The sequence below is a fragment of the Micromesistius poutassou genome (genome assembly GCF_964030765.1).
Source record: "Micromesistius poutassou genome assembly, chromosome: 19".
Taxonomy (NCBI): domain Eukaryota; kingdom Metazoa; phylum Chordata; class Actinopteri; order Gadiformes; family Gadidae; genus Micromesistius; species Micromesistius poutassou.
In genome coordinates this window covers 3,561,924-3,586,284 of record NC_140289.1, presented here as the reverse complement: position 1 = coordinate 3,586,284, position 24,361 = coordinate 3,561,924, and the positions used below count along the sequence as shown (strand labels likewise).

Here is a 24,361-nt window from a genome sequence, read left to right as displayed (position 1 = left end):
TCTTGAGCAAAATACCGGCTCATTAAATCAGGAAACTTAACTCACAGTTTTGCGAGTTCAGGTTCTGATTCTATCTGCACTGACTCTATCGTTCTGGCCTCGATCCCGTTAAGAGATTATCCTTTTTTTTAAACGCTAGGACAAATCAGCGCTCAGGGGAGTTTACGTCCACAACAAACACGGTCTGCTGAATTAAAACTACAAAGTGCCCAAGGAAAGTGTATGCAAACAAAATGTTTTTAATCCGAAATAGACTGAACAACAACGGTAAAAGATCAGCAGAAACCTGCACGGAAGGCGTCTCTTGATTAGGATCTTTTTAGCTTTAACAACAACCAGATTCGACAAGCGTGAAGAGAGCACTCTGATTGGCTGGAATGTTTTTGTACAACATAAGGCCACAACCATATTTGGAAATCAACTGAAATGCATTGCGAAGGGCAAACACGACTATCAGGATGGTATTAAGCGGGTCTGGCTCGTCCCTCAGGCCAGCGGCTGTACCTGATAGGGCAGGTCCACCATGCGCAGGTAGGTCTCCATCTTGAGGCAGAAGGGGGACAGGGACGGCCCCCCCGTCCGGGGCCTGGAGAACTGGTGGAGGATGATCGCATCTTTAGAGTCCAGCTCTTCCTCCTTCCTGTTTGTGTGTCACACACACACACACACACACACACACACACACACACACACACACACACACACACACACACACACACACACACACACACACACACACACACACACACACACACACAAAAGGAAACGTCTTCAATGTGACTTTGGGGCCCTTGATGTTATTAAAGCAGCGACTGATACTGGGGATGCAGGCAGTTCAGCCATATACAGTAAAGTGGAACCAAAGTATTAAGATAGTGTTATCTAGTACCCAGATATTCAGAATGGCAAACTTGCATTGGAAGGATCTGATCGGTTGTTTGAATGCATCATCAAATAAACATTATTTGAATAATTTAGACTTAAAGGAAACTAGTGGAATCCGATATGTATTGTGTCATGCCTTCTTCTGGGTCCAAGCACATTCTCAAATTCCACTGATTCTAGAAGAAAATTCTCAGATTTCAACAGGCCTTTTTTTTTGCACAGATGGAGCCCAACAAGATCCCTATTAATGCATAAAAAGTTCACAGCATCAAGAACTGCACTTGAAGATTTAAAGGCCTCAAAAAAACACTGCAGTCCGGAGCGCAAGAGGTGAAGGGCAGACAGCGGGATGCAGGAATGTCAAACACGATTACACAAACCCCCGATGAGGACTGCTTGTGCTTCAGGCCTGTACCCTACCCCGGACAGCCTCGGAGTGGACACGCCAGCTAGCCTACCATTGAATAACTCGGCTGTGACGGCCAATTGCAAGGTCCTCACGTGCTGCGCATAATGCAGATGTGAAAAAAAAATGCGCTGGGAAAACGCATACGAGCAGCTGAGTGGCTGTCCACTCCGCTCCAGTGCTGAAGTGCGTGGTGTGTTTAGGATGCGGTGGCATTTACGCAATGGGTCAAAGAAATAAAGTGATCCTTTTAGTGTTGATCGCAGAGATGAGCGACAACACACAGACAGCAGATCCATAGACACACGTACACCGGCAGTACAATCTCAGTTAGACAGCAGCATGAAAAAATAAACACAGGTCATCGCGATGGCGAGCCAAATAAACAAATAAAACGCTCAGATGCAGGCCTTTAATAGGCTAATGAACATAGCCTTGAGTGTTTCAATATATTCCACACAAATGCTTGCATCGATTTCAGAGTTGATTATGTAACACAATAATACATCAATGTGTCCTGCGTCCTGTCCACCTCGGCTCCTATCGGTGACCTGCCGCTGCCTTGTTTATCTGAGGACAACAGCGGCCAGAAAGATGACCTCCTGCAGGCCCGGGTCTCCTTAGCACACAACAGTTACATACCTCTATTAACCTGAATTTGTTGGCGAATGCACGCTTGTACATTGACCAAAAATACCATTTTGCATTCTGCACCAGACTGTTATCGAAAGCAATCGGAATAAGTCATGTTTTCATAATTGCAGAGTTGGCTGTTATAGACAGGCCTAGACATAAATAAAGGGCCGCTGTCGAGGTGTTGACAAATGAAAGTCACCCCCTTTTGAGTGTGTATTTGCGCAGGGAGAACAACAGCATAGCAAAATCGTCAGCATAAGCCTAATTATCTCCAATCGTTGTTATGCATGAGTGTTTTTCGAATCAGGCCCCCAGCACAAATCCACGTCCTTGAGATGGAAACCAACGCTGGGATCTCCTTCGATGGCTGGGAAGGTGGTCGTTACATCACACGCTCACGATTCCTTATCCTCCACCCCTCCCCGACCTCACAATATTAAGTAACATGGAAATACACCGGGGCGCTGCTGTTCTTACCACGGCCACAATAAGGCGTTGGTGGAAGCAGTTATCAGTCATTATACACCAGCCCATTTCTTACACAGTAGTATAGGTTTAGACTTAGATTCAGAGCCCTACCTGATGGAGAGGAGCTCATGCAGAAGGTAAGCAGCGGCCGCCAGCAGAGCCCCTCCGGTCAGATACAGCGTTTTTCTCCACCACGAGTCGGATCCGAGAGCTGACATGATCCCGCCGTAGTCCTGCAAGGGGCAGGCGATGATGTACCCGTACCCGTACAGCGGCTCGTCCAGCCCCCCCGAGAAGCTCCCGTTCAGGCCGAGATCCAGAACACACGACCGCGTCCACGCGAACCCGACGCGCCAGTACATTCTACTCTGTGCTCGCAGCGGGCCTCTTCTTTCCGCCTCACTTTGGCAGGGTTGGGCTGCTTCTTCTTCCACAACGGGGGCTTCATGAGTGCCGGGTGGTCGTCGTAGCAGTCGCCGAGGTAGGATGGGAACTGGATGATGATGGTGAAGGTGATGGTGGTTTCGGCGATGATGCGGGAAGTAACCGGTGGTTGGCGAGGAGCATCTCGCCCGGCGCTTGTCCCCGCTGCGGGGTCGGCATCCTCCGCAGCCTCGCTGACAAGCTCGCTCCCGTTGGGCCTGACGTCACGGCGACGGGTGTCTGACGTCACAGGATCCACATCTAGACGCAGGTGCCTCGTGAGGGCGGATGAGAGCTGGGCCTGACTCCAGATATTTATTTTTTACTGATCGTGAAGAGAACCAAGACAAAAGATGCAATGGGGGCATCTATTTTTCCAGCATTTTTATCTCCCTTTATTTTAGTTGAGGCGTAAAATGATTAAAATGCTGCATCTCTAATATAGGCCACTAGGGGTCGCTTCAGCACCACTGACCAACCGTCAACCAATGGCAGTCGGTCCTGAAGGGAACATTATTGTAACCCAGAAGGTTACCTCAAGGGCTAGTCCTCCAATGGCCCCGGACACATTTTCATAAAAAGCTTTCGTAAGACACCCATGTTTTTTCACAACATACAGGTTTAATTACAACTTCCAAAAGACAATGTACAAATTCAAGTAATACTCAAGAACAAATGTGATTTTGTAAAAATGTGTTTTGTGTGGGCCTTCTGATAGGGGCAGTTCAATGAGGTAAAGCCCTTTGGTGTTTTTACCAATTTTTATTGACCCATGTTTACCCATTTTTATTGAACAGATGGGAGTCGGTAGATTGGGTGGGGGGGTGTGGCATGGGGGGGAAGGGGGAAGCGGGGGGGGGATTGGGTGGGGGGGTGTGGCATGGGGGGGAAGGGGGAAGCGGGGGGGGGGGGGGGGGGGGGGGTGCCGGAAGGCAAAGCCATACGGACAGGGTTGGCATTCACACGCTTTTGTCCCCTTTCGAAACAGACTCACTTGCCACCATAGCGGATGGGAGAGAGTGACATCAAAGTCGAACTCCACATGCCAGTTACATCCATGCACCGTTTGCAATGATTGTTTCTTCAAATGAGAAAGCAAAAAAGTCAATGAAAGTGAGGAGTAAAATACAGAGGAAAACACACTTCCCCGCAAACAGGTCATCCATTGAATCATAGACCTTACAGTACCCGCACTAGGATGGGTGGGGGTGTGCTTGTTTCAGAGATTTTGTGGTTGTTTCTGTGTAAACAGCAGCTTTTATTAAGGCGTCTGAGCATGTCATTATGATCGAGCCAAAACTCAGAGGTCCCAATTCATCACATCACAAAACGTTCGACATGTATAGTCTCACACACAGACACACACACACACACACACACGCACGCGCGCGCACACACACACATACACACACAATTAACAAATGATAAAATAGGTGGTTTTAAGTGTACATGTAAAATACAGAAAGTAAAAGAAAACAGGTAGTGAAAAAATGTACAGAATTTAAATTTGATTCACTTTTACAACAGCAACGCAAAAGCTTGCAAAAACCCATAATACTAATAAAAAAAATGGTTTGATACAATACATTATGTTCAACCCTAAAGCCAACTTAAAAAAAATAATTAAAATAAACTTTGGAATCATGATAGTTGAATGAACAATGAACAAGCGACTTTTTACGCAATCCTAGCTCAAGTTTTCCAAGTAAAGTAAAGAAAGTACAATTCCATTATAAGGCCATTTACAAGGTTAAGGGCCGGGGGCAGAATGGAGCACAATCATGATTATTAACAAACGATGATCTATACACCCAAGATCATCAGTAACTCAACGCCAGACCTCATTATATACAAAAAGGTACCCGCTCACACCAGGTAGTGACACAACAGTCAGATGGTGGATGTGAAACAAACACGGGGAGGAGGGAGGGGGGGGGGGGGGGGGGTAGATCCTCTGGCACACACCAGTCGAGACAGACTACTTGTATAGTCCCTGAGGAATGAAGAAAACCCCACCGGAGGGGGCCCACCCACTCTCACGCGCATGTGCACACTCACGTGCACACTGCTGGCGATCCAAGTTCTTTTTTTTTTTTTTTTTTCTCTCAGTGATCCCACGGAGCACCCAATCACAACGAAGCGCTCCCTGAGACCGTTCAAGGCTGTCAGGAATAAATCACAATATATGTGTACATATACATCGCATAACACCGACTGTTTGTCCAAACCCTTCTTTTTAGGGGTGTGTCCACCCAAACAACACCCCTATTATGCTGAACTAGAAGTGCTCTTCCTCATGGCCTTCTATTGCTGTCAGTCTCTGGGGGGGGGTTGAGGTGGGGGGTCCAACCCAACATTGGGTTGGACTGAATGGCATCAACCATGTCCCCTATTCGCCGGCTGGTTCTTGATCATGTGACCACTTCAGAAAGAGAAGGATGGGGGGGGGGGGGGATATGTGCTAGTTAAGGGGTAACGGGAGAGAGGGTGGTGTCCATGGGGTGAATACCTCTAGTTGAAATGCAGAATGTCCCAGCAGGCTTGCCCTCTCAAAAGTGATGTTGGAAGTCATTCTGCAAATGGCCGCTGGTCAGTACAAAATGGAGGCTGCTGGGAGGGTGCTGGGCCTATGACTGGCTGTACGAGTTGCCCTGGCTCCCGTTGGAGCTCTGGTCGTTCTCGCTAGAGGGGAGGGATACACAAGAAGAGGGACTTGTTTTTAGACACAGTACATCTATTCATAACACAGGCGGCAATGCTTCAAATACTTACCCTAACCCTAACCACCATTTAGAAAAAAAACTGAGCAACCAACTGCAATACTGGTAATAAAAAGAAAGTAATTGTATGGAAAAACAGAAAACTAAAATGCGGGGAAAAAATACATTATGTTATGTCTTTTTAGGGATTATTGTCCCAGAGTAGATAAATATGGATGGAAATCAGCCCATTATTACTGGCAATTTTGGATCACCAGCAAACATCAAGCAAATATTCAGGCTAGACTGTCCTATATCCAACTATAGCACACACATAGATAGCTAAAGCCTCAACAGAAACATGGAAAACTTGCAACCAGAAGTGAAAACACATGGCGATGTCATTTACCTGTTGGGAGGAGGCTTGGGTTTGGGCATCTTGTTGAGAACCACGGCCATCTCCTTGCGGTCGTCAAAGTTCTTCCACTGGTCGTACAGCTTCAGGATCACGCGGATGATCTCAAGGATCTCCACACAAAACCAAAATGTAAAGCTTCAAGCATAAAAAAACAGAAATGCCTGCAGCGATCCACGTTTGCTGAACATAGTCCTCTGTATTATCACGGCCGCATGCAGAGGTTGAACCACAGACAATAGTGGCACACGGGGGAACTCTTCCTACCTTGTCCATGTCCACCGAGAGCTCAGCAAACCACTGTCTGGCATCCTTCTGCTGTACCACACAGGCAACGTTCAGGCAGGCTACAGGGCAAGAAGATCATGTAGTGGAGGGTTAAGCATGTATTTTTCATTTCATGTAATCTCACACACACACAGAAATACTCTCACTCACACAGAAATACACTCACACACACACACACACACACACACACACACACACACACACACACACACACACACACACACACACACACACACACACACACACACACACACACACACACACACACACACACACACACACACACACCCCCTTACCCAGTGCAATCATGAAGGGTGGATAGAGTAGACACAGGTCTGTCCTGTATGTGTCGTTCACTATTCGCCTATTGGAAGATAACAGATTAATTACAAATATATATATATGAAAACAGTGAAAATCTTTTCTGCATATCAAGGAGATAACCTCAGCCCTGTTCCCTCTAAACACCCAAACCGTACCAGGCCAGAGGCAGCAGCATGTCCTCCTGCCCCATGTCCTGTACATACTGCAAGAGGGGTCTGTAGGGGTGGTACACGATGAGGCAGCAGTCCTGAAACACACACATCCAATCAGTGCCCTCACCCACTGCCGACATCACTTCATGTCATCCAATCATAGACCTCACCTACAGCATCCCGTATCATAATACAAATCAACAAAGGTTTGATCGGAGCGAACGGTTTCCACCACTCACCATCAACTCCAGTAGGTAGAACTCACATTCCAGTATCTGTGGTGAGGAAAAAGTGTGAAAGAGTGTTGTTTCGACATGATATACTGCCCTACATTCACAGCCAATTGCTTTTCAATTGCACTGCGAAGATGCCTCCCAAACGTCAAGATTTGGGAAGAGATAACTGGCCCCTGACTCTAAGACCCCCTCCAGAATACCCCACAAACAAAGCAACGCTCAAAACTGTGCCATTTTGGTCTTGAGAGACGAGGTTGACTTCTCGACCCTAGTCCCCCCCCCCCCCCCCCCCCGCTGGCCCCAGCCCCGACCCCCACTCCACCGCCAGCGGCCCATCCGCGGAGTAGAGTCAATATGAGTTACGATCCCCAGTCACAGAATCCCGGCAACTTATTTCCCGAGGGCCTGTGAGTCCGCCCCTCCCCTTACAGCGCTGGACAAGGCAGGGCATCCACTAGCCTCTACACTGCTCTGTGGCAGGCAGCAGACCACCGTGGCTCCCTAACAAATGACATGCTGGCAGCACCGCCAACCATCTGACACCGCTATAAGGCATCCCGGGCGGTATGAAGACACACACCCTCTGAGCCATCTCCCGCAGCAGCAACACTTTCATCACAGCTGTGTAAATATTAGTTTGCTGATTCCCGTGAACCGGTCGACATTTCAAAATGGCGGCACAGAGTCCGTTGGGAGCTCATGTCATGTTGTCGCAAGGAAGCTTAGCAACGCATAAATAACGTGGGAGGAAGCAGACTTATGGTATGGCAGTGGTGCTTGTGAGGCCCTTCCATTGTCATACATCTGTCATATAGCGATAGCATGTTGGCTGTTGTTCCCATTATCATTAAGGTGAGGAGGAATCACATTGTATCTCAATCTCACTGCTGTAACTAACGTGGACTTACATGATTCATTCTGTATGGGAACTCCTTGGGGAAGGCGTAGGAAAACCTGGTTTTCACTGTTTGAAAGGAAAGAAAAGCATCATGTAGGGTTCTTCTCACATGAACATGATGTGATTTTAGTGTTTCAAAGTGTGTTCAACAGCTTGTGCTTGCGGGTCTGGATACTTACATACTGATGTTGCAGCACTGATCAACCTAGTGTTGGAAACAACTCCAAATTCCTGCGAGAAGCAAAAATTTAGGAGAAGAAAATATTTATTTATTTTTAATCATACAGCAAAAGGGACCACATCTATACATGGCAAAAAAGAAGGAAAATGAGGAAAAACATTTGTGTTATTATGAAGTACAAATCTAGTATGTACCAAAACATACAAAATGATGTATTAGAAGTTTGCATACCTCAACTTTAGAGGCTAGAAAAACACAAGTAGGGGCCATCAGCACTGGATCTATACTCTTCAGGGAATATCTGCAAACAAAAACACATACAATGAATGTATTTCAAATGAATCCAACAAGCAATAAAATATGTTTTAGTAGAATTGACTATAATTATTTACATGTCATTGAACATTGCAGTATTTGCTTACCTGGCATAAAAGCGTTTAAAGTACACCGTTGCTGTAGCAATAACCTGCTGCCTTAACTTCAGGTGTTCTCCCAGAGCCTGGATGACTAACGAAGACCATGTGACATGTACAGTTATTGTCTGTTATAGTGTACAGCACAACACCTTTCTGTTCATTAATAAAGTGTATAACGTTATACGTTTATAAATGTGTTGTTAGCAGTATGCTAGATCACAGCAAACTACAGGTTATTGAATTAAGTCATAGAAGCACCATTGGCAAAGAATATCTGCAGCTTCCAGTATTCCTCTTCTGTGAGAAACTTGAGGTCCTTTTGTCGCTCCTTCATCAGGTCCTGCTTGTCCAGAACCCATTGCAAACTATAAATAAAAACACAATTAAGATCACACAAATAAGCCCACTGTAACAACATAGTGAGCACAACAGATACAATACATATTGAGTTAGCCATATGCTAGACGGCAGTTCAGTGTTAATAAGCATAACGCAATTAATTTGGTTGGAACATATTACAAGTATGCATAATGTAATGTACTAGACATAAACCTCAAAAACCTTTGTCTAAAAAGCTGATTTTTTTATTGCATTGCTAGGAGATCGTCCACAATAAGTGTTAGGCCAGTCAACAAGACTGTTCTTTGTTAAATACATCCATAATTCATCCTTTTACTTACTAGTGGGAGCTTTGCCAGAAATTCCCTGCCATGTCGTAGGAGCTTAAACGGACAAACTATACTTTAGATGTAACGTAATACTAAACAAAAAGTCAGCACCAGAAGGAGAATCGGTTCAGCTTAACAAATCACAGTACGACAAGAAAAACGGTCCGACGAGACGCAAGATACAGCTAAATAGTTCCGCATCAAACCTCGGTGATAGACGAAATTACTAAATAAATAACTCATAATACAAATAATAATTTAAAAAAAAGATGTGGAAACGGAACGATTAATGACGAAGATGTGAATGTAGGAAATTCGTTTTCGTTATTTGGGTAGGCCTACCCTATCTTTTCTTTATAAAAAAAAAAAAATAACGTAATTTTTTTGATTGATATTGAAATGTTGTTACTGATAATAATAATAATAATAATAATAATAATAATAATAATAATAATAATAATAATGACCATGATCATGATAATCATCATCATCATCATCATCATCCTCTTCATCTTTGTAATATAACCACAATCATAATCATAATTATATTATTAATATCGCTAGGATCACTTGGTACTGTTTTGTTATTTATATAATAATAGATTACTTACCAGCATGGTTAAAGTTAGATAAATGCAAAATAGCATGACTATATATTATATATCATTAAACTCCCTGTTAATAAATAAATAACGACCTCTTGGCAGAGTCTTGGTAGATATTATTGCGGACAGCCACTCCTGAGAATGATGCCAGGTTTCGACATTCCTTAACAATCCTAAGTATGCAATGCGTGTGAGTGGGTCCGACGATGATGGGCAGGGCAAAACCTGCGTAGGCCTATATAAAGCCTCAAACCAAGTGATGAGAGCAAAAACTGTTCTGCAGGGAGTTCCAAAACCCTTCCAAACCTAAAGAAGATCAAACATTACCAACATGAGCTGCAGTCCAGAAAGGAGGTCTTCTTACCGTCGCCACTTTGAGGGCAGCTCCGTGGCCTCTTCCGTCTATCGGATCCGAGTCTCTAGTCCATCTCCTACACGCAGACCGGCTCGTTCTGCCAGCTTTTCCCTCAGAGCGTCATCGACTGGGCGCAGGGCGACCTCCAACAAGTCCCGCATGAACAGGTCCGTGTAATGTATTTAAGGCTTACCAATCAAATACAATACATATCAAGTTATTCAATGAACAACAATTTCAAACTGTGGTTAAAATACAAAAACTCCTTCAGTGATTTTCTGAGCAAGAATTTAGAAAATTGTGAAGCAGAACTTTGATGTTTGTACATCTTCAACCATCACTCCTTTGTGCAGTGGAAGTATGGAGGCTCTCTGTTTCGGCATGTCCATGGGACTCGGGCCCAAGCTGGATCTGGACGCGGCCACCGCCGAGAACCAGGCATTCATGACCACCCGGACCGGCGAGAGGAGGGAGATGGTGGCCCTCAACGACCGTCTGGCTGTCTACATCGAAAAGGCAAGACCCCCCTCCTCACCCTTTTCACCCTCTCTCTGTCGCCCGTGTGGTTTGTTTGTTGTGTCTTCTTAAAAAGATATTAAAAAGATAGCCGCCAACCTATTCTCCGCTGTGTGACCTCCTGCTGCAGGTGCGCTCCCTGGAGTCCAAGAACAAGCTGCTGGAGGATGAGATCCACGCCGTGAAAAGCCGTTTCCTGCAGCCGTCGGGTCTCAGGCAGCTGTACGAGACCCAGCTGAAGGACCTGACTCGGTTGGCGGAGCAGATGAGAGTCCAGAGGGTGAGATCCATCACCATGATACACAGTTCTCCTTGAATGAGTGGTTTAACATGACACTCACGCGTCCTCTCTGGACCGAGCAAAGTTGTGATTCTTGCTAACTTCTTACTACTTCTGCTATCAGTTACTTATAGTAAGTTAATCTCTTACTACATGTCATCGAGCAGACACTAAATAACTTTTATCCAGAGCTACGTACAGTGAATTCAGATACAGCATTAAGGAGAAGGTAGAGAGATAGGCATCTTGCTCTGGAATGCCTACATTGGTTAGGCAAGGCAAATTGGAAATCAAACCCAGTATATTGAATTTATCCTGGAGGAAACAGCATTGTGGTATAGTGGCTGTGTTGACGAGGCCTCTTCATCAGCATTCAGCCATCACACAGCATCACGCAGCACCAACACCAGCACCATCATCATGTAGGTTGTTGTTTCTATAAGCATCAAGGTGGGGAACACCCTTGCCACTACGCCACCCTGCCCGTTTCTATTCATTCTACTATCGCTACTGCTACTTCACCCGAGCCTTGTGTCTGTGGTAGGACCAGGCCCTGGGCTCTAAGGAGGCCATGGCAGGCCAGCTCGCCGCTCTGAAGGCCAGGTACGACCAGGCCCTGGAGGCCAGGAAGAAGACAGAGCTGCAGATCGAGGCGTTCCGCCCGGTAAGGCAGCAGCGGGACCCACAGCAGGTTGTGAAGTCAGTTCAGTGTATGGGTTGGAGGGAATAAAAAGGAATGACTGCAGGAATTTTGCTTTGTGAACCTGTAGCTTAATAACTGCTGATCACAGTTATTTCCATATGCTGAGCATAGAGATGACTCCTGCGTTTGCAAACTCTTTATAACCAGGTGATAACATCCAAAAGTGTGTGTGTGCGTGTGTGCCTTTGTGCGTGTGTGTGTGTACAAATAAATATGAACTGACTGAGTCAAATCTTTCCACAGGATGTAGATAAAGCCACCTCAGCCCGCATCTCTCTGGAGAAACATCTGGAGAACCTGGAGATAGAGCTGACCTTTCTCCAACGGGTTCACAAGGAGGTAAAACATGAGAGTGTGTGTGTCTGTGTGTGTGTGTGTGTGGGGGGGGGGGGGGGGGGGACTCTGTTTAGAAGGCTGTATGCTTCTGGGTCACAGCAGTTTGGTCCCATGCCATGCATTCTTGTTACCCAGACTATAATGAGATGGTTATAATCTGGCAGAAATCAATGTCATATGTAGCGACAGTGTATGTACAGACACAGACTAATGTTAGGTCCACCAATTGTCATCTCCGTGTCAAACTTGCAGAACGATGCGGTCGAGTGTTAAGTGTTGGCAGGAGTGGACATGCTAAGTATGTCCATGAGTGATTTAGCAAATAGATAAACAATTCTGCGATATGAGGATACCCTTTGACTGAGTATGGCCTGAGTGATTAAGTGAATCAGCAGCAACATTGTTTGGGTATTTTTCAATACATTTGCGGTCTTGCTGTCTAACTGTTGTGTGTGTACAGAGCTACATTTTGCAGTAAATTGTGGTCAGACAAGGCACTTGAAATAACTACAATCACTACTAGCTTAGTCTCACAAATCAGACTTTAGATTAATATGTAAAGTCTGATGGCAGACGAGCTCAAATATGGAAGAATGGGGAATTTTTCTTTCTTTCACTTCATATTTCTTTTAAAAAATCGTTTTTCTCGAGTATGGGATCTGTGAGTGCAGCATTGGCAAACACAAACTCGTCCAGCAAAGTAGTAAGGTAAAGGTTTAAAATCAACACTGTGAATACTGGCCGCTGTAGAAATACACTTAATAAAATCCTCTTCTGAAAGCTTCCTCCCCTCCAGCAGTTAGTTTGTGTGTAGCTTCGCCCATCGCGTTGTTGGTTCCCGGCCCAGTCCCTGCGCCGTCTCCCACCAGGAATTCTGCTCTAACATGGTAGGACTGCTGGATTTCATATAACTATTATCTTGACATGCTGGAGTTTCAATCCTGTGAACAGGAAATCGAGATGCTGATGGAGCAGATCTATTCGTCAGCCTCCAAGGTCGACCTGACCTTTGGGCTTCCAGATATTTCCTCGGCCCTCAGGCAGATCCAGTCTCAGTACGACAGCATTGCTGCCAAAAACCTACAGGTACTGGTGGACAATTACCGCCATGATGTATGACATTACATTTACATTTGGGGCGTTTAGCAGTCACTTTTGTCCAAAGCGACTTACAATCATACACACATTCACACACCGACGGCGGTGTCAAACATGCAAGGTTACAGCCATCTTGTCGGGAACAGTTAGGGCAAGGTGCTCAGAAACACCTTGACACAAAAAACATCAAAATGATAATGTATTTGTTTCATGAATATAATTTATTTGTATAATTTCTAATTATTTCTTATTGTTAGTAATTCCCTGCTGTTTTGTATTTCTATTTTATTCCATATCCTCTTAATGTCAAAATATTGTGATGACCAAAAAAGTTGACCATATAAGATCATAGATTTATAAATCTGGTTAACTTTATGGCACATTTAAATTATCCCACTGCAATTCATGTTTAACATTCTTTTTATGTAGACGCTATCACTTGAAATGAATGGAAACCTTTTCAGTCAGCGCTTTTTCACGATTTGTGCATTGTCAGGAAATGGACACTTGGTACAAGACAAAGTTTGTGGACCTGAATAATGCATCAACCAAACACATCCAAAGCCTCCGCAGTCTGAGAGAGGAGAGCGCAGGATGCAAGAAGGACGTGAGCATGGCTCTTCATAACTTCATAATCAATGCAAAATTATAAAAATATATTTTTAAATGTGCTCTTGTCTATGTGGCCAGTGTTTTGCATAAGAAAATCGTCCTTTTCTGTGTTCATTCTGAAGTGAGGTTATTTATACTGTCGTATTTTGTTTGTTGTACATTTTATGCACAGGCTTTTATTATTATATTTTGGGAATCCCAATACAACCTGCCTGGTTGAGAAGAAACAGGTAAATATGAAGTGTGTGTTTTTCTGCAGATCTGTAATAAGGAGCGCGAGCTGGAGGCCCTGCGGACGAGGAATGAGTATTTAGAGGCGGTGCTCCGCGATGCAGTCGTCAGGTTTAGGAAGCAGGAGGAGGACCTGCAGGTAATGGCCTACAACCGACTAAGCAAAAAAAAAAAGCACACACCACTTTGTTCTCCAATTCAATTCTCAGCCCCCCCATTCGTTTTCAGTCCGCACAGAATGCCAAGCGTGAATCAATTACGTAACATCATTTTGAAGCATGATCCCATTTAAAAGTCATACGGTTTTCCAGCAGAAATCCATTTATAGCTCATTGGATTTTTAAGCATGAATCAATTCCATAAGTCGTGTCATTTCTCAAGGATTTAGGCTTTCTGTGCGCGTCCTGCTGTGAAACCAATCCGTCTCATTTCATCACCACACCACAGGTGCGGATAGGGGGTCTCAAGCTGGATCTGCAGGTCACCAAGGAGAAGATTGCTCTGCTGCTGCGCGACTACCAGGACCTGCTGAACGTCAAGATGGCCCTGGAGATTGAGATCACCACTTACAGGTATAACTCTACCCGGGTCACGTGGATTCAAGTGTAAATTAAGCAATCAGAATCGTGTGTGTGTGTATGTGTGTAAAGGGCCAGGTGGACATATACATGACCAGTGAATTAGATCAAAGTGTTGCAGGTAATTCTAAAAGGACTAGTATAATAACTTAGTATACTTTGTATTTTCCTGCTTGTGAAATCAAGCTGCTTATGTCTTCCCTCATGAGGAATTACAATTTGAGTCACCCGTTCCATAACGCTTTCTACACTGCGGCCACCACGCAGCTCTGTGGCTTGCTACTAAAACCAGCCCCCCCCCCACTGCGTGACGTGTGTCCCCCAGGAAGCTGATCGAGGGCGAGGACAACCGTCTGAGCGCCATGGTCCACGTCATGTCCCTGAGAGGAGGAGGAGGAGGTGGCGTGGCCGTCGCCTCCAGCTCCACCACGGCCAACGGCTGCCCCGCGCCCTCCGGACCCCCACTGCTGCACTCAGACGCTGGGGGGAAGAGAGGCACCGGCGCCGCCGCGGCCCCTGGAGCCACCGACGTGTCCGAAGGGGAGAGCCAGACCAGAGGGGCGGGCCAGGCGACCGAGACCTCCCAGCGCGGGACCCTCCTCGTCAGGTAAGAGTGGATGAACGTTCCCCCGTTTTTGTTTAGTGGTGAAAGAGGTGGAGGAGAGGGATGTGATTTGTCTCTTGTGTTACTGCAGTGATAGGGATTATTGATCATTTTTCCCACTTGAAAAATACACCTATGACATGTTAGTCTATGACATGAGGATTCATGGGTATTGATGAAAAGCTAAAATATGTATGATATACAATGAGTGGATGGGTGTTGCCGGCAATGATGAGGATTTATCGACACATCATGGAATAAGCCTCATCGATCCCGGTACATCTGATTCGGTCTTCCATTTATTGAATTTGTTCCCAGAACAGTTAGGACCGAAGAGGAGACATACAACAGTGACTCACAGCAGCGCACCATCATCATTTCTGGAGCGGCTGATGACACGGACGAAGAATAGCAATTCCTCCTTAAAATTGATACTTTTCCCCCAAGCTTTCGCACAATCGTTTATGAGGCCAAAGACGCTTCTGTGATGTTAACTCAAATTAAGCTTTATAGATATGAGATAAGGAATCAGGTCCTGGGCGGTCCCTTCATGTTAAGAATTAGCATGTCTTTGAAAATTTAATTGAAGAGCACTTATAGCAATTATTATAATCAACATTATGAGCTTGTTAACTTGTTGAAAGAGTGGTCTAGTTTGGATTTTACTGTTCATATCCTGTCACTTATCTCCATTATTGTTGCTAATTAATGGATAATTATGAATGATATAAACGGCTAATAATAAATTCATATTCCAAATAGCACCTTAGTTATTTTCAACTCAATCAAAATTTTTTTTAAAGCAACTAAATAATGTTCAAGTAATCATGTCATGCTAATCATTTTTGTGAAGAACCTGGCACATGTAACCCATTAAGTTGTGGTCGAAGGTTGAGTTAGACTCAACCAACAGCATGATTGAACTACCTATTTCAACTCTTTTTAAAAGAGCAAAAAAGTAAACAAAAACTTTACCAATCAGAAAAACACCATTAGAAAAAAACATTGACCCTCAATATTACTATTGTACAAAATTCGGTTACAATATCAAATATATTTTTTGCATTATAATGTTAACAGAAACTGTAACACTTATTTTCCCATTTGACAATTAGAAAAATGCAGATATTATATTGTGCAATTTGGAGCAAAAAACAAACATAATCTGAACTGAAAATAAAGAGATGAAAAACAGACATTTTCTAATTTGTACTAAACAGAGGATTGTTCAATGCACTGCATGGACTTGGTGGGCATGTGCATGTGTGCATATGTGTACCTCGTGTGCATATGTGTACCTGTGTGTACCTTGTGTGTGTACCTTGTGTGTGTGTGTGTGTGTGTGTGTGTGTGTGTGTGTGTGTGTGTGTGTGTGTGTGTGTGTGTGTGTGTGTGTGTCTTTTAGTCTACTACAGGGGCTTTGGTTCGCCCCCCACTCCCCCGGCCAGGCGGTACACTGCAAGGCTGACTTGATGGCCCAGAGCATCAGCACTTTCCTAAAGAAATGAAATATAACGGCACAGAATCACTGTCATGTTCACGATCATCACAACACAGTGACAGTTAACAGCCAGGTAAACAAAGTTCACGAAAGGTCCAAAAAAATTTATTAAAAAGATGAAATAAAAATATGTAAAAGTAACAAAACGTAAAAAAAACACTTTTCTGTAGAGTTGAATTAAAGACAAGTTAGTAAAGTATCATTTAAAGGTCCTAGATTTTCAAAACGGCTTGTAACGGCTAATCACACCGCACCTGTCATGGCACCTTTAAAACAACGCACAAAAGCGATCAAACGTAAAAAAAAACGACCGTGTGTACAGGTAGGCTACGGGTACCTGCGTCGCCGCCTCCGAGTAGACCCTGACCACGTCCTCCGTGCCCGAGGGTCTGACGAAGCAGCGGCCGTCTTGGTGCTGCTCCACCAGTCGGTCGATGGCCTCCTGGAGCCCGGCCGGACTCACCGTCTTCCTCTCGGCGTCCGTGGTGTCGATGACCCTGCGGTCGGCCACCTGCGGCGGAACATGGACCAACCGTAAGCCGACACAGAACCGACGGCCTGCCGGCATTAGCCGACCGCTATGACAGAAGCTAACCCACAGTGGAAATGTCCGGATGTTTGAAACCGCAAGAGGGCAGCGAGGATTTTAAAGCAAAACGTGTAAGAATAAAAACGCGTTTAAATGAATTTATTTAGCAGAACAGGAGTCCAATAAACAAACAAATTATAAGAAGATTATGAGTGAGGAGGCATTCAGACAATCACAACCCCACACACACACTCGAGACACACCGATACAAACACTCAAACGCACCTTCACTTTGAGCTGCCTGTTGGGCAAGTCGGTGTAAATGGCGTCCCACTGCTGAACCGTCATGCCCTTGATGGCTAGTATAGCTTCAATCAACAGCATGTCAGATATGGCATCACCCACAGTCTATACACAAGGACAAAAATACAATGCGTTGAGTTGACGATAACGTTACACTCTAAGAACATTAAATATACATCATCTTCAGAAAATAAAATCCTTTTGAAAAAAGGTTCATTATTATTCAGTTGTCTCGCATCTTATCATCATGAGAAGGTTTAAAGGAATTGGATCATCGTGTGTGTGTGTGTGCGTGTGTGCGTGTGTGCGTGCGTCAACCTGGTTGCAGATGTCAACGGAGTTCTTTAGCAGGGCGGCTGCTCTCTGTCTCTCCCCGTCAGGGTCATCACACAGCTGCTGGATCTTCTCCTCGGCTGCCTTGCTGAACAACACCTGGGGTGCAATACGAATGTTAGTGTTGAGGTTAGGCCTTCAACCTTAAATGATATGTACCTGAAGTCAGTGCGAGTCAGTCTGTCAAAACAGAAATGTCCAGAAATGTGTGAGTGTAGTTCTTTTTTTTTTATTGCAGGTTAAAGGGGTTGGGTGGTCTTAACATTTTTGAATTGCCGATGTTGTTATAGATGAATTACAGCAGATGGCGCTGCATTGTGAAACAAAGGGGCGTGTGTGTGTGTGTGTGTGTGTGTGTGTGTGTGTGTGTGTGTGTGTGTGTGTGTGTGTGTGTGTGTGTGTGTGTGTGTGTGTGTGTGTGTGTGTGTGTGTGAGACTCACAGTTCCGTGGCCGTTGGCCTCAAAGTACACTCCTATGTCATACTCCTGAGCCACGTGATGAAGATGTTTCACCCCAGTCTTCACGCACCTCACTGTTAACTGCCCGCAAATCAAATCACAGATACAATAAAAACGTGATCAAGTGAGATAAAGAATGTGTGTGTGTGTGTGTGTGCGTGCGTGCGTGCGTGCTAGAGAGAGCTTATTCACCTTCATGGTGTCTTCCAGGTACCGCGTTGAGCTTCCGTTAGCGTACGCCGTTTGAACCACCGCTATCTGGAGGTCCAGGCCAGCCTATCGGAGGGTTTCACGTGACGTCAAGCATCTAAGCCACCGTCTTGGTGCTTTTTCACCACTATAATACAATACAATGAACGATGGTTGCGGGTCTATTCTAGAACGTCTGGTCGAGGGAAAAAACCAAGACGACCAACCCAACTTTTAAAATAGGCAAATAGGACCAAAACATTGTGAAAGTAGACATAACCACCCATTGAAAAAGATTTTTTTTAACAATGACTTAATGACTCAATAGTAAATGGGTGAGATGGAAGACGGGACCCGGTGCATTGTGTTAGCATATCTATTAGACACTGGGGACATGGGGTACCTGTGTGAGTAGTTCCTTGAGGTAGGTGCTGATGAGAGTGGCGATCTTGTCCCCGTCCAGCAGGTGGAAGCGGCCTTGGCCGTCGCTGTAGTAGTACACGATGCGGTCGGCATCTCCATCAAATGAACAGCAGCGCTCGCCCGCCTTCATGACGATGCCTTCGGCCAGAGATGACATCGATTACATGAACAGTAAATTAAGAAACGCTCACTGGCTCCATCGCTGTTCCACCTACAGATAAGTCGTTGCCTGGCACTATATGAAATATATGTATCAGGATATGTATCAGGATAATCAATAGAGAAAATTAAGGTTTTTTTAATCCGTTGTGGGTGGATCCCTTTAAAAAGGTCTGATTCACGTAATTTGTTCTTTACTTGTGCTCAATGTAACTGAATATTTACGCATAATCAATTCTAATACAACTAAATGGCTTGTATTGGTTAAGAGTGTTGGCTAAGCACATAATGAGTCGCTCAAAGGTCACAAATGTAATATCGGTGTACTACTGAGAGGTATAAGTGCTTGTGATTATATGGTGGTGGTCATTCAATTTTAGGATCAAGATTCATCTCAGGTCTTATCTCTATTCTGATTATTTATATAGTTGCATAACTTTTTATGGAATTAAAAACCTCAGCAGGTTACAGTCCAACAGGAGAGTCACTCTCTCTTTAAAGGGGACATATTATACCACCAGGTGTGAGTGTGATTAGCCGTTACAAGCCGTTTTGAAAATCTGCCTCTTTTGACATCACGTCAAGTGGGCGTGAGGAACGTTTGCTACAGTCCACTAGGACTAGGCTGGTAGACTGATCTATCCAGCACACATCTAGGTGGACACGCCCACTTGTGATGTCAGAAGAAGCCGATTTTCAAAACGGCTCATCACACTTACACCTGACGGTATAATATATCACCTTTAAGAAACATTGATTAGTTTGGGGAACAAAGGCCCCACTCGGGTCCACCGTTCTCGTCCGCACCTTTCGGGGAATTCTGCTGCACTTTGACGAAGTCGGCACCACACTCGTGGTTGAGCTTCCCGCCCGTGCCGTCGCAGAACAGGGAGACCTGCAGCTCCCCCTGCAGGTAGGGCTCCATCTCGCGCAGCTTTAGCGCGCCGATGCCGTTGGCCCCGTCTACCAGCAGGCACTTCTGGTCGTCCGTGCGGTTGGGCGCCTGCCGAAGGAAGGAGAAGAAAGAAACGGAGGGAGGAGGAGGAAGGGTCAATTATTGAATTGAATTGAAAATATAGATTTTTTTCGAGTAAAGTAAAGAAAAAGAAAAAAATAAGCAAAAATAAACAATAAAATAAAATGACGAAACGAGTGGACAGTTACAATTAAGTGATATCTACAAACAAAGAAAACCAGAAAATGTCTTACACTAGCTTTACCCGTTCGAAATGTATGGTTAAATAATAATAATAATTTGCTCTTTGAGTAGTGATTTATAAGATGCTGATCCATAGTGACATGCAGTGACTGATACAGTCATTAGGAGTTAAGACGCCGACTCAAGAATGCATACAGGGAAGGATGGACATTGGCAATCAAATTCAGTCGTGCACACTTACATGCTTCGTCACTCGGATGAAGGCCTGCGACAGTTTGCTGTAGTAGCCCTCCACCGAGGCCTCTCCGTATACGCCCCGTGTGTTGCAGCAACAGACTATGTAGTGGAGCTGAGGGGTGGTCACCAGGCCGTAGTCTGACACACACAGAGACAGACAGACAGACAGACAGACAGACAGACAGACAGACAGACAGACAGACAGACAGATAAACAGAAACAGGAAGAGGAAGATAAGAGGGAGATGGATAACATGGGAAACGTGAGTAGACATCCGGGAACGACAATTTTTTCAAGGTGAATGCAGATACATTAAGAAGAAACAGGTAGGGTGCTCACAGATACCAAAGGTAGGATGGAAACTATTATAGAACCTAGTACCTTTCAGCTGGAAATGTATCACCTGAGCCCGAATGCACAAATCCTTTCCGCACCATTTCAAGTGTGAATGTGACCAAATCCCACAAGATACACACGGTTTGTTCATTTCCCTCACCTTTGTTGTTTCCATGCAGGGCAGTCACCCCATCCAGGACAGCATCCGAGAGTCTAGCACTGCTGCTCCTAAGGGAACGAGACACATTGTGTGTTGGGAATGTTGTTGTACTATGTACACAGTAGCTCTGTAAAAAGTTTTTCACTTTCCCAAACTTATAATTGGTTTCAACCAATCCTGTTCCTGGGTGGCGTGGATCTGACCGGTGGAAACACAACAACCATGATACGGTTTGGAATCGATTGGAAAGGACTAAATCTTATCGGTCTGTCAATTGGGTTGTCATGGTTTTGATCTTTCAAAAAAGAAAATAAACAAATGATTAGACTCCAGACTATACTCTGGCTTTAGAGAAGTTAACGGTTTGCATAAACAACGCTGCGAGGGCGGTGTGCATCGGTTGCAAGACTCTTCAGCAGCGCCGTCCCCGTGGTGCTGCCACAGCCGATTGTGTTGGAGGTCTAATTAAAAATATGCCATCCGAAGTGCACACACACACTATTGTTTTCCTGTGGCCGGTGGGAGGACAAGCTAAAACATCTTGTCTGGACACCAACATCCTTAGATAAAAAGGTTAAAAGGTAAAAAGGTGTAGTAGACTGGACACTGTAGTAATCGATTGGTCAAAATCATCTACTGAAACCTCCATCTCGTCCCTGTTGGATGAGTTTCTCAACGAGCCCGGTCAAATATCTCCGTAACAATACAGGAAACCCTGAGTAGCTCCACTCGTCACACTAGCTGGTTTTCCGGCCCAATCGCTGGGCAGTTTCCCCCCAGAAGTTGAACAATATTATAGTCAAACTTCTGGATCCGAGATCACTTGATGCACAGCAAGTGCCTAAGATTAGATATTCAATTAATTGGGGTATAAAAGCTGTATTGGATAGTGTAGTGTAGAAATCTTGTATTGTAGAAATAATGATGTTGACAAACACTTAAAACTGTATACATGTTATGCAACACGGTTATGCAATTTCATTATGCTGTTTGAAGATCAACCCAGGATAAAAAGGGAGATTCTGTATCTACTTGAATAGGTGGAGCCAAACAGGAAATACAGGCTGGAAAGATATGCTTCCTCCCTCCCTATCCGTTTCTTACATTGCCATTCAACGGCCAACAGGTGTACTTTGACAGGGAGGGACTCCTACTTCTACTATAAGTAAATAGCTCTCCTCTACTGACTACAATATCTATACTTTTGTGTGGGTAAACTGTATACTGTACGTCATAAAGTTACCTATTTAGTGCGGGATCTGTTTGTTTCATTCATTGTTTTGAAACAAGCATCACCAATGTGTATCATCTATTTTAACCACACGTTTTGTCATGCTAGGCTGTCAATAGCAGTCAGCTGAAAATTCAACATAACAAATCTGTCCACCACTAATAGCGCAATAGCAGATTTTATCATATGAAATATAGATAGCATAAAAGTCAAACCGGTTGTAGAGAAAACCCATCCAGCCCCATACCTGGTATCTCTGCCCACAAAGACCTCAGCTTGCTGGGTCATGTCGACGGCCTCCTTCTGGATGAGGTCCTTCAGAACCGTGATCAGGTGATCCTGCTCCGCGTTGGCTAGCTGAGTGGCGTAGACCTCCCACGCCGGGGTCAACATCTCCCCCATGGGGTCGATCAGCTTCACCCCGTTGTCTTCCTAAACAAGAGGGAGATACATAGATTATGAGAGAGAGAGAGCTGGAGGGAACCCTAGCTTATTTTATTTTATTTTTTAATTTATTATACAGGAAAGTTTAAAAAAAAGTAATAGTTAAGTTACATTAAAGTTACATTAAAACGGGCCTGACTCAGTTTAAAAACTGGTTTCCAGCAGGTTCCTGTTCTGCGGGACATGGAACATAAACCACATTACAGGACATTGACATGGGGGAGGGATATACAAACAGATAAAAACAAAAACAGATAAACACTACAAATAGTGAAAACAATACTTGAAACAGTACATGAGTTAACTTATCGGTGAGTGCAGGTGTAAGTGTTGAGAAGGTGTAGTTTGTATGTATTTTCATCATCATTCATTAATATTCATTCATTCATGTCATCAACGCAATAAGTATATGGGTGAGCAAGTGAGTAAAGAGTGACTGCGGACATACAAGGAAAGAGTGGGAATGAACAGAAGAGAAAAATTCTGTAACTGCTGAATTATTATCAACTGAAACGGTATTGCTGACTGCAACACCATTGGGATCAAAATAGCACACTTACAAGAATGTTTTTTCTTGATCAAAAGTGAGAGATGCTTTGTTTTGAGACAGTCTCTGTATTTAAACATGTATTTCAACCTCATCTTTGCATTTCAGAAGCCGTCATTTCATGTTGTTTGTATGTTTTAATGGCATATGGATAGAGTAAGGTGCAGTTTAATTGCTGTCATGTAATCATATATCTTATCTGCTAGTGTTGTGGACATCAGCAGAACGAGGCTAAAGGTGACGTGAGAGATTTCCAGGGGAAAACACCTTGATGGGCCTACCTCAGGGTTGTGCGATGCAGTAACCATGACTCCGATGATGGCTTTGGTGTTTCTGGACCTCAGAGTAGCAAGAAGGCCCATCCGAAACATCACATGATCCAGATGTTCCGCGTTGGTTCGAAAGCCCGCTGTTCCATACTGCAGATCCAACCCGACTGGTTTAAGGTGTAACTTGGACTTCTCTGATACTTCTTCAAACTGTGCCATTGCTGAAACACAAAAAAATCAATCTGTGCCATTACTAAAACACGACAATGAATATAACATTTGATATAGCCTTTGCATGTATGGATTGACATGCAGTTGGCTTTATAGATTATACTTCTACAATGGTATATCTGTATTTGAATCAGTGCAACACTCAAAGAAGCAGGAAGTATTGTAGTAATAAACTAGTATATCGCAGATTTGAATAATCTCCGAATTCTTACATTATTGTGCAAATTCTTACTTTAATCTCAGAAGTCTGACTTTATTTTCAGAAATCTAACTTTAAACTCATAACTCCAAAAATGTCCTCCAATCCTTTTCCGTACCGACCAACGATTGCATATATTATTGTATATTATATTGAAAATACAGAGGTAAAATCCATAAAATACAAATCTCCCCAAAGTACAGAAATGTAGCGAGCGGAATTAAGCAATTGTGGTTAAATTCGTGCGAGACCATAACAGTCAGACAAAGTGCTACTACTTACTTAGTGGTATCTTCTCAAGATTCCTGCAGAGTAATGCATTAGTGACTCCTATGTTGTGTAGTTGTTGGGAGACGTGGCTCCGTTTCCGTGTATGACGCGCTACGTGACGACGTGAGCACCTCCCATAGGCTGGTCTGCACCCACACCACTTTGTATGGACGAAAATAGACGTCCCTTAAAGAAAAGGGCATGCTTTCTCTAGGTAATGTTCAGTGTGTATTAATGGGGAGGCAGTTAATGTAGAATTTCTGTGTCGCACCAATGCATCAAAAAAGATTCTTATGGGACCCAGCACGATTGACGCAATTAACCAGTCCCACCTAGGGCCTGCATAGGCCGGCCTACAAATAAATTATG

The 24,361-nt window shown here is 44.3% G+C and overlaps 4 protein-coding genes across 4 annotated transcripts in view; 1 reads left to right on the top strand and 3 right to left on the bottom strand.

Moving 5' to 3' along the window:
- Window positions 1–2,757, bottom strand: part of faxca (failed axon connections homolog, metaxin like GST domain containing a) — a gene marked incomplete at both ends in the record, with an annotated part of 7,416 nt that extends 4,659 nt beyond the window's left edge. Inside the window, 2 exons of the mRNA XM_084483754.1 lie at window positions 505–640; window positions 2,507–2,757. Coding sequence (XP_084339880.1) covers window positions 505–640; window positions 2,507–2,757 — 387 coding nt within the window. The remainder of the gene's footprint in view (window positions 1–504; window positions 641–2,506) is intronic.
- A 976-nt stretch (window positions 2,758–3,733) lies between these two features.
- Window positions 3,734–9,239, bottom strand: ccnc (cyclin C). Its single transcript, XM_084483669.1, has 12 exons — window positions 9,108–9,239; window positions 8,686–8,792; window positions 8,434–8,518; window positions 8,243–8,312; window positions 8,010–8,061; window positions 7,841–7,896; window positions 6,936–6,971; window positions 6,700–6,791; window positions 6,517–6,584; window positions 6,200–6,279; window positions 5,927–6,045; window positions 3,734–5,500 (listed from the first exon to the last, which is right to left on the bottom strand). The coding sequence occupies exons 1-12, from the start codon at window positions 9,137–9,139 to the stop codon at window positions 5,446–5,448; spliced, it is 852 nt and encodes a 283-aa protein (XP_084339795.1). The 5' UTR covers window positions 9,140–9,239; the 3' UTR covers window positions 3,734–5,445.
- A 737-nt stretch (window positions 9,240–9,976) lies between these two features.
- ngs (notochord granular surface) lies at window positions 9,977–15,425 on the top strand (the record flags this gene model as incomplete). Its single annotated transcript, XM_084484253.1, has 11 exons — window positions 9,977–10,222; window positions 10,409–10,571; window positions 10,702–10,851; window positions 11,396–11,515; window positions 11,798–11,893; window positions 12,842–12,976; window positions 13,485–13,595; window positions 13,860–13,970; window positions 14,279–14,403; window positions 14,735–15,016; window positions 15,332–15,425. Exons 1-11 carry the CDS (start codon window positions 10,032–10,034, stop codon window positions 15,423–15,425), a joined length of 1,578 nt encoding a protein of 525 aa, XP_084340379.1. The 5' UTR covers window positions 9,977–10,031.
- Window positions 15,295–24,078, bottom strand: pgm3 (phosphoglucomutase 3). The gene is made up of 13 exons (XM_084484000.1): window positions 24,005–24,078; window positions 23,305–23,513; window positions 22,280–22,464; window positions 20,802–20,869; window positions 20,310–20,443; window positions 19,717–19,912; window positions 18,731–18,888; window positions 18,331–18,414; window positions 18,121–18,219; window positions 17,665–17,778; window positions 17,329–17,451; window positions 16,852–17,025; window positions 15,295–16,509 (listed from the first exon to the last, which is right to left on the bottom strand). The coding sequence occupies exons 2-13, from the start codon at window positions 23,509–23,511 to the stop codon at window positions 16,423–16,425; spliced, it is 1,629 nt and encodes a 542-aa protein (XP_084340126.1). The 5' UTR covers window positions 23,512–23,513; window positions 24,005–24,078; the 3' UTR covers window positions 15,295–16,422.
- Window positions 24,079–24,361: the final 283 nt, after the last annotated feature.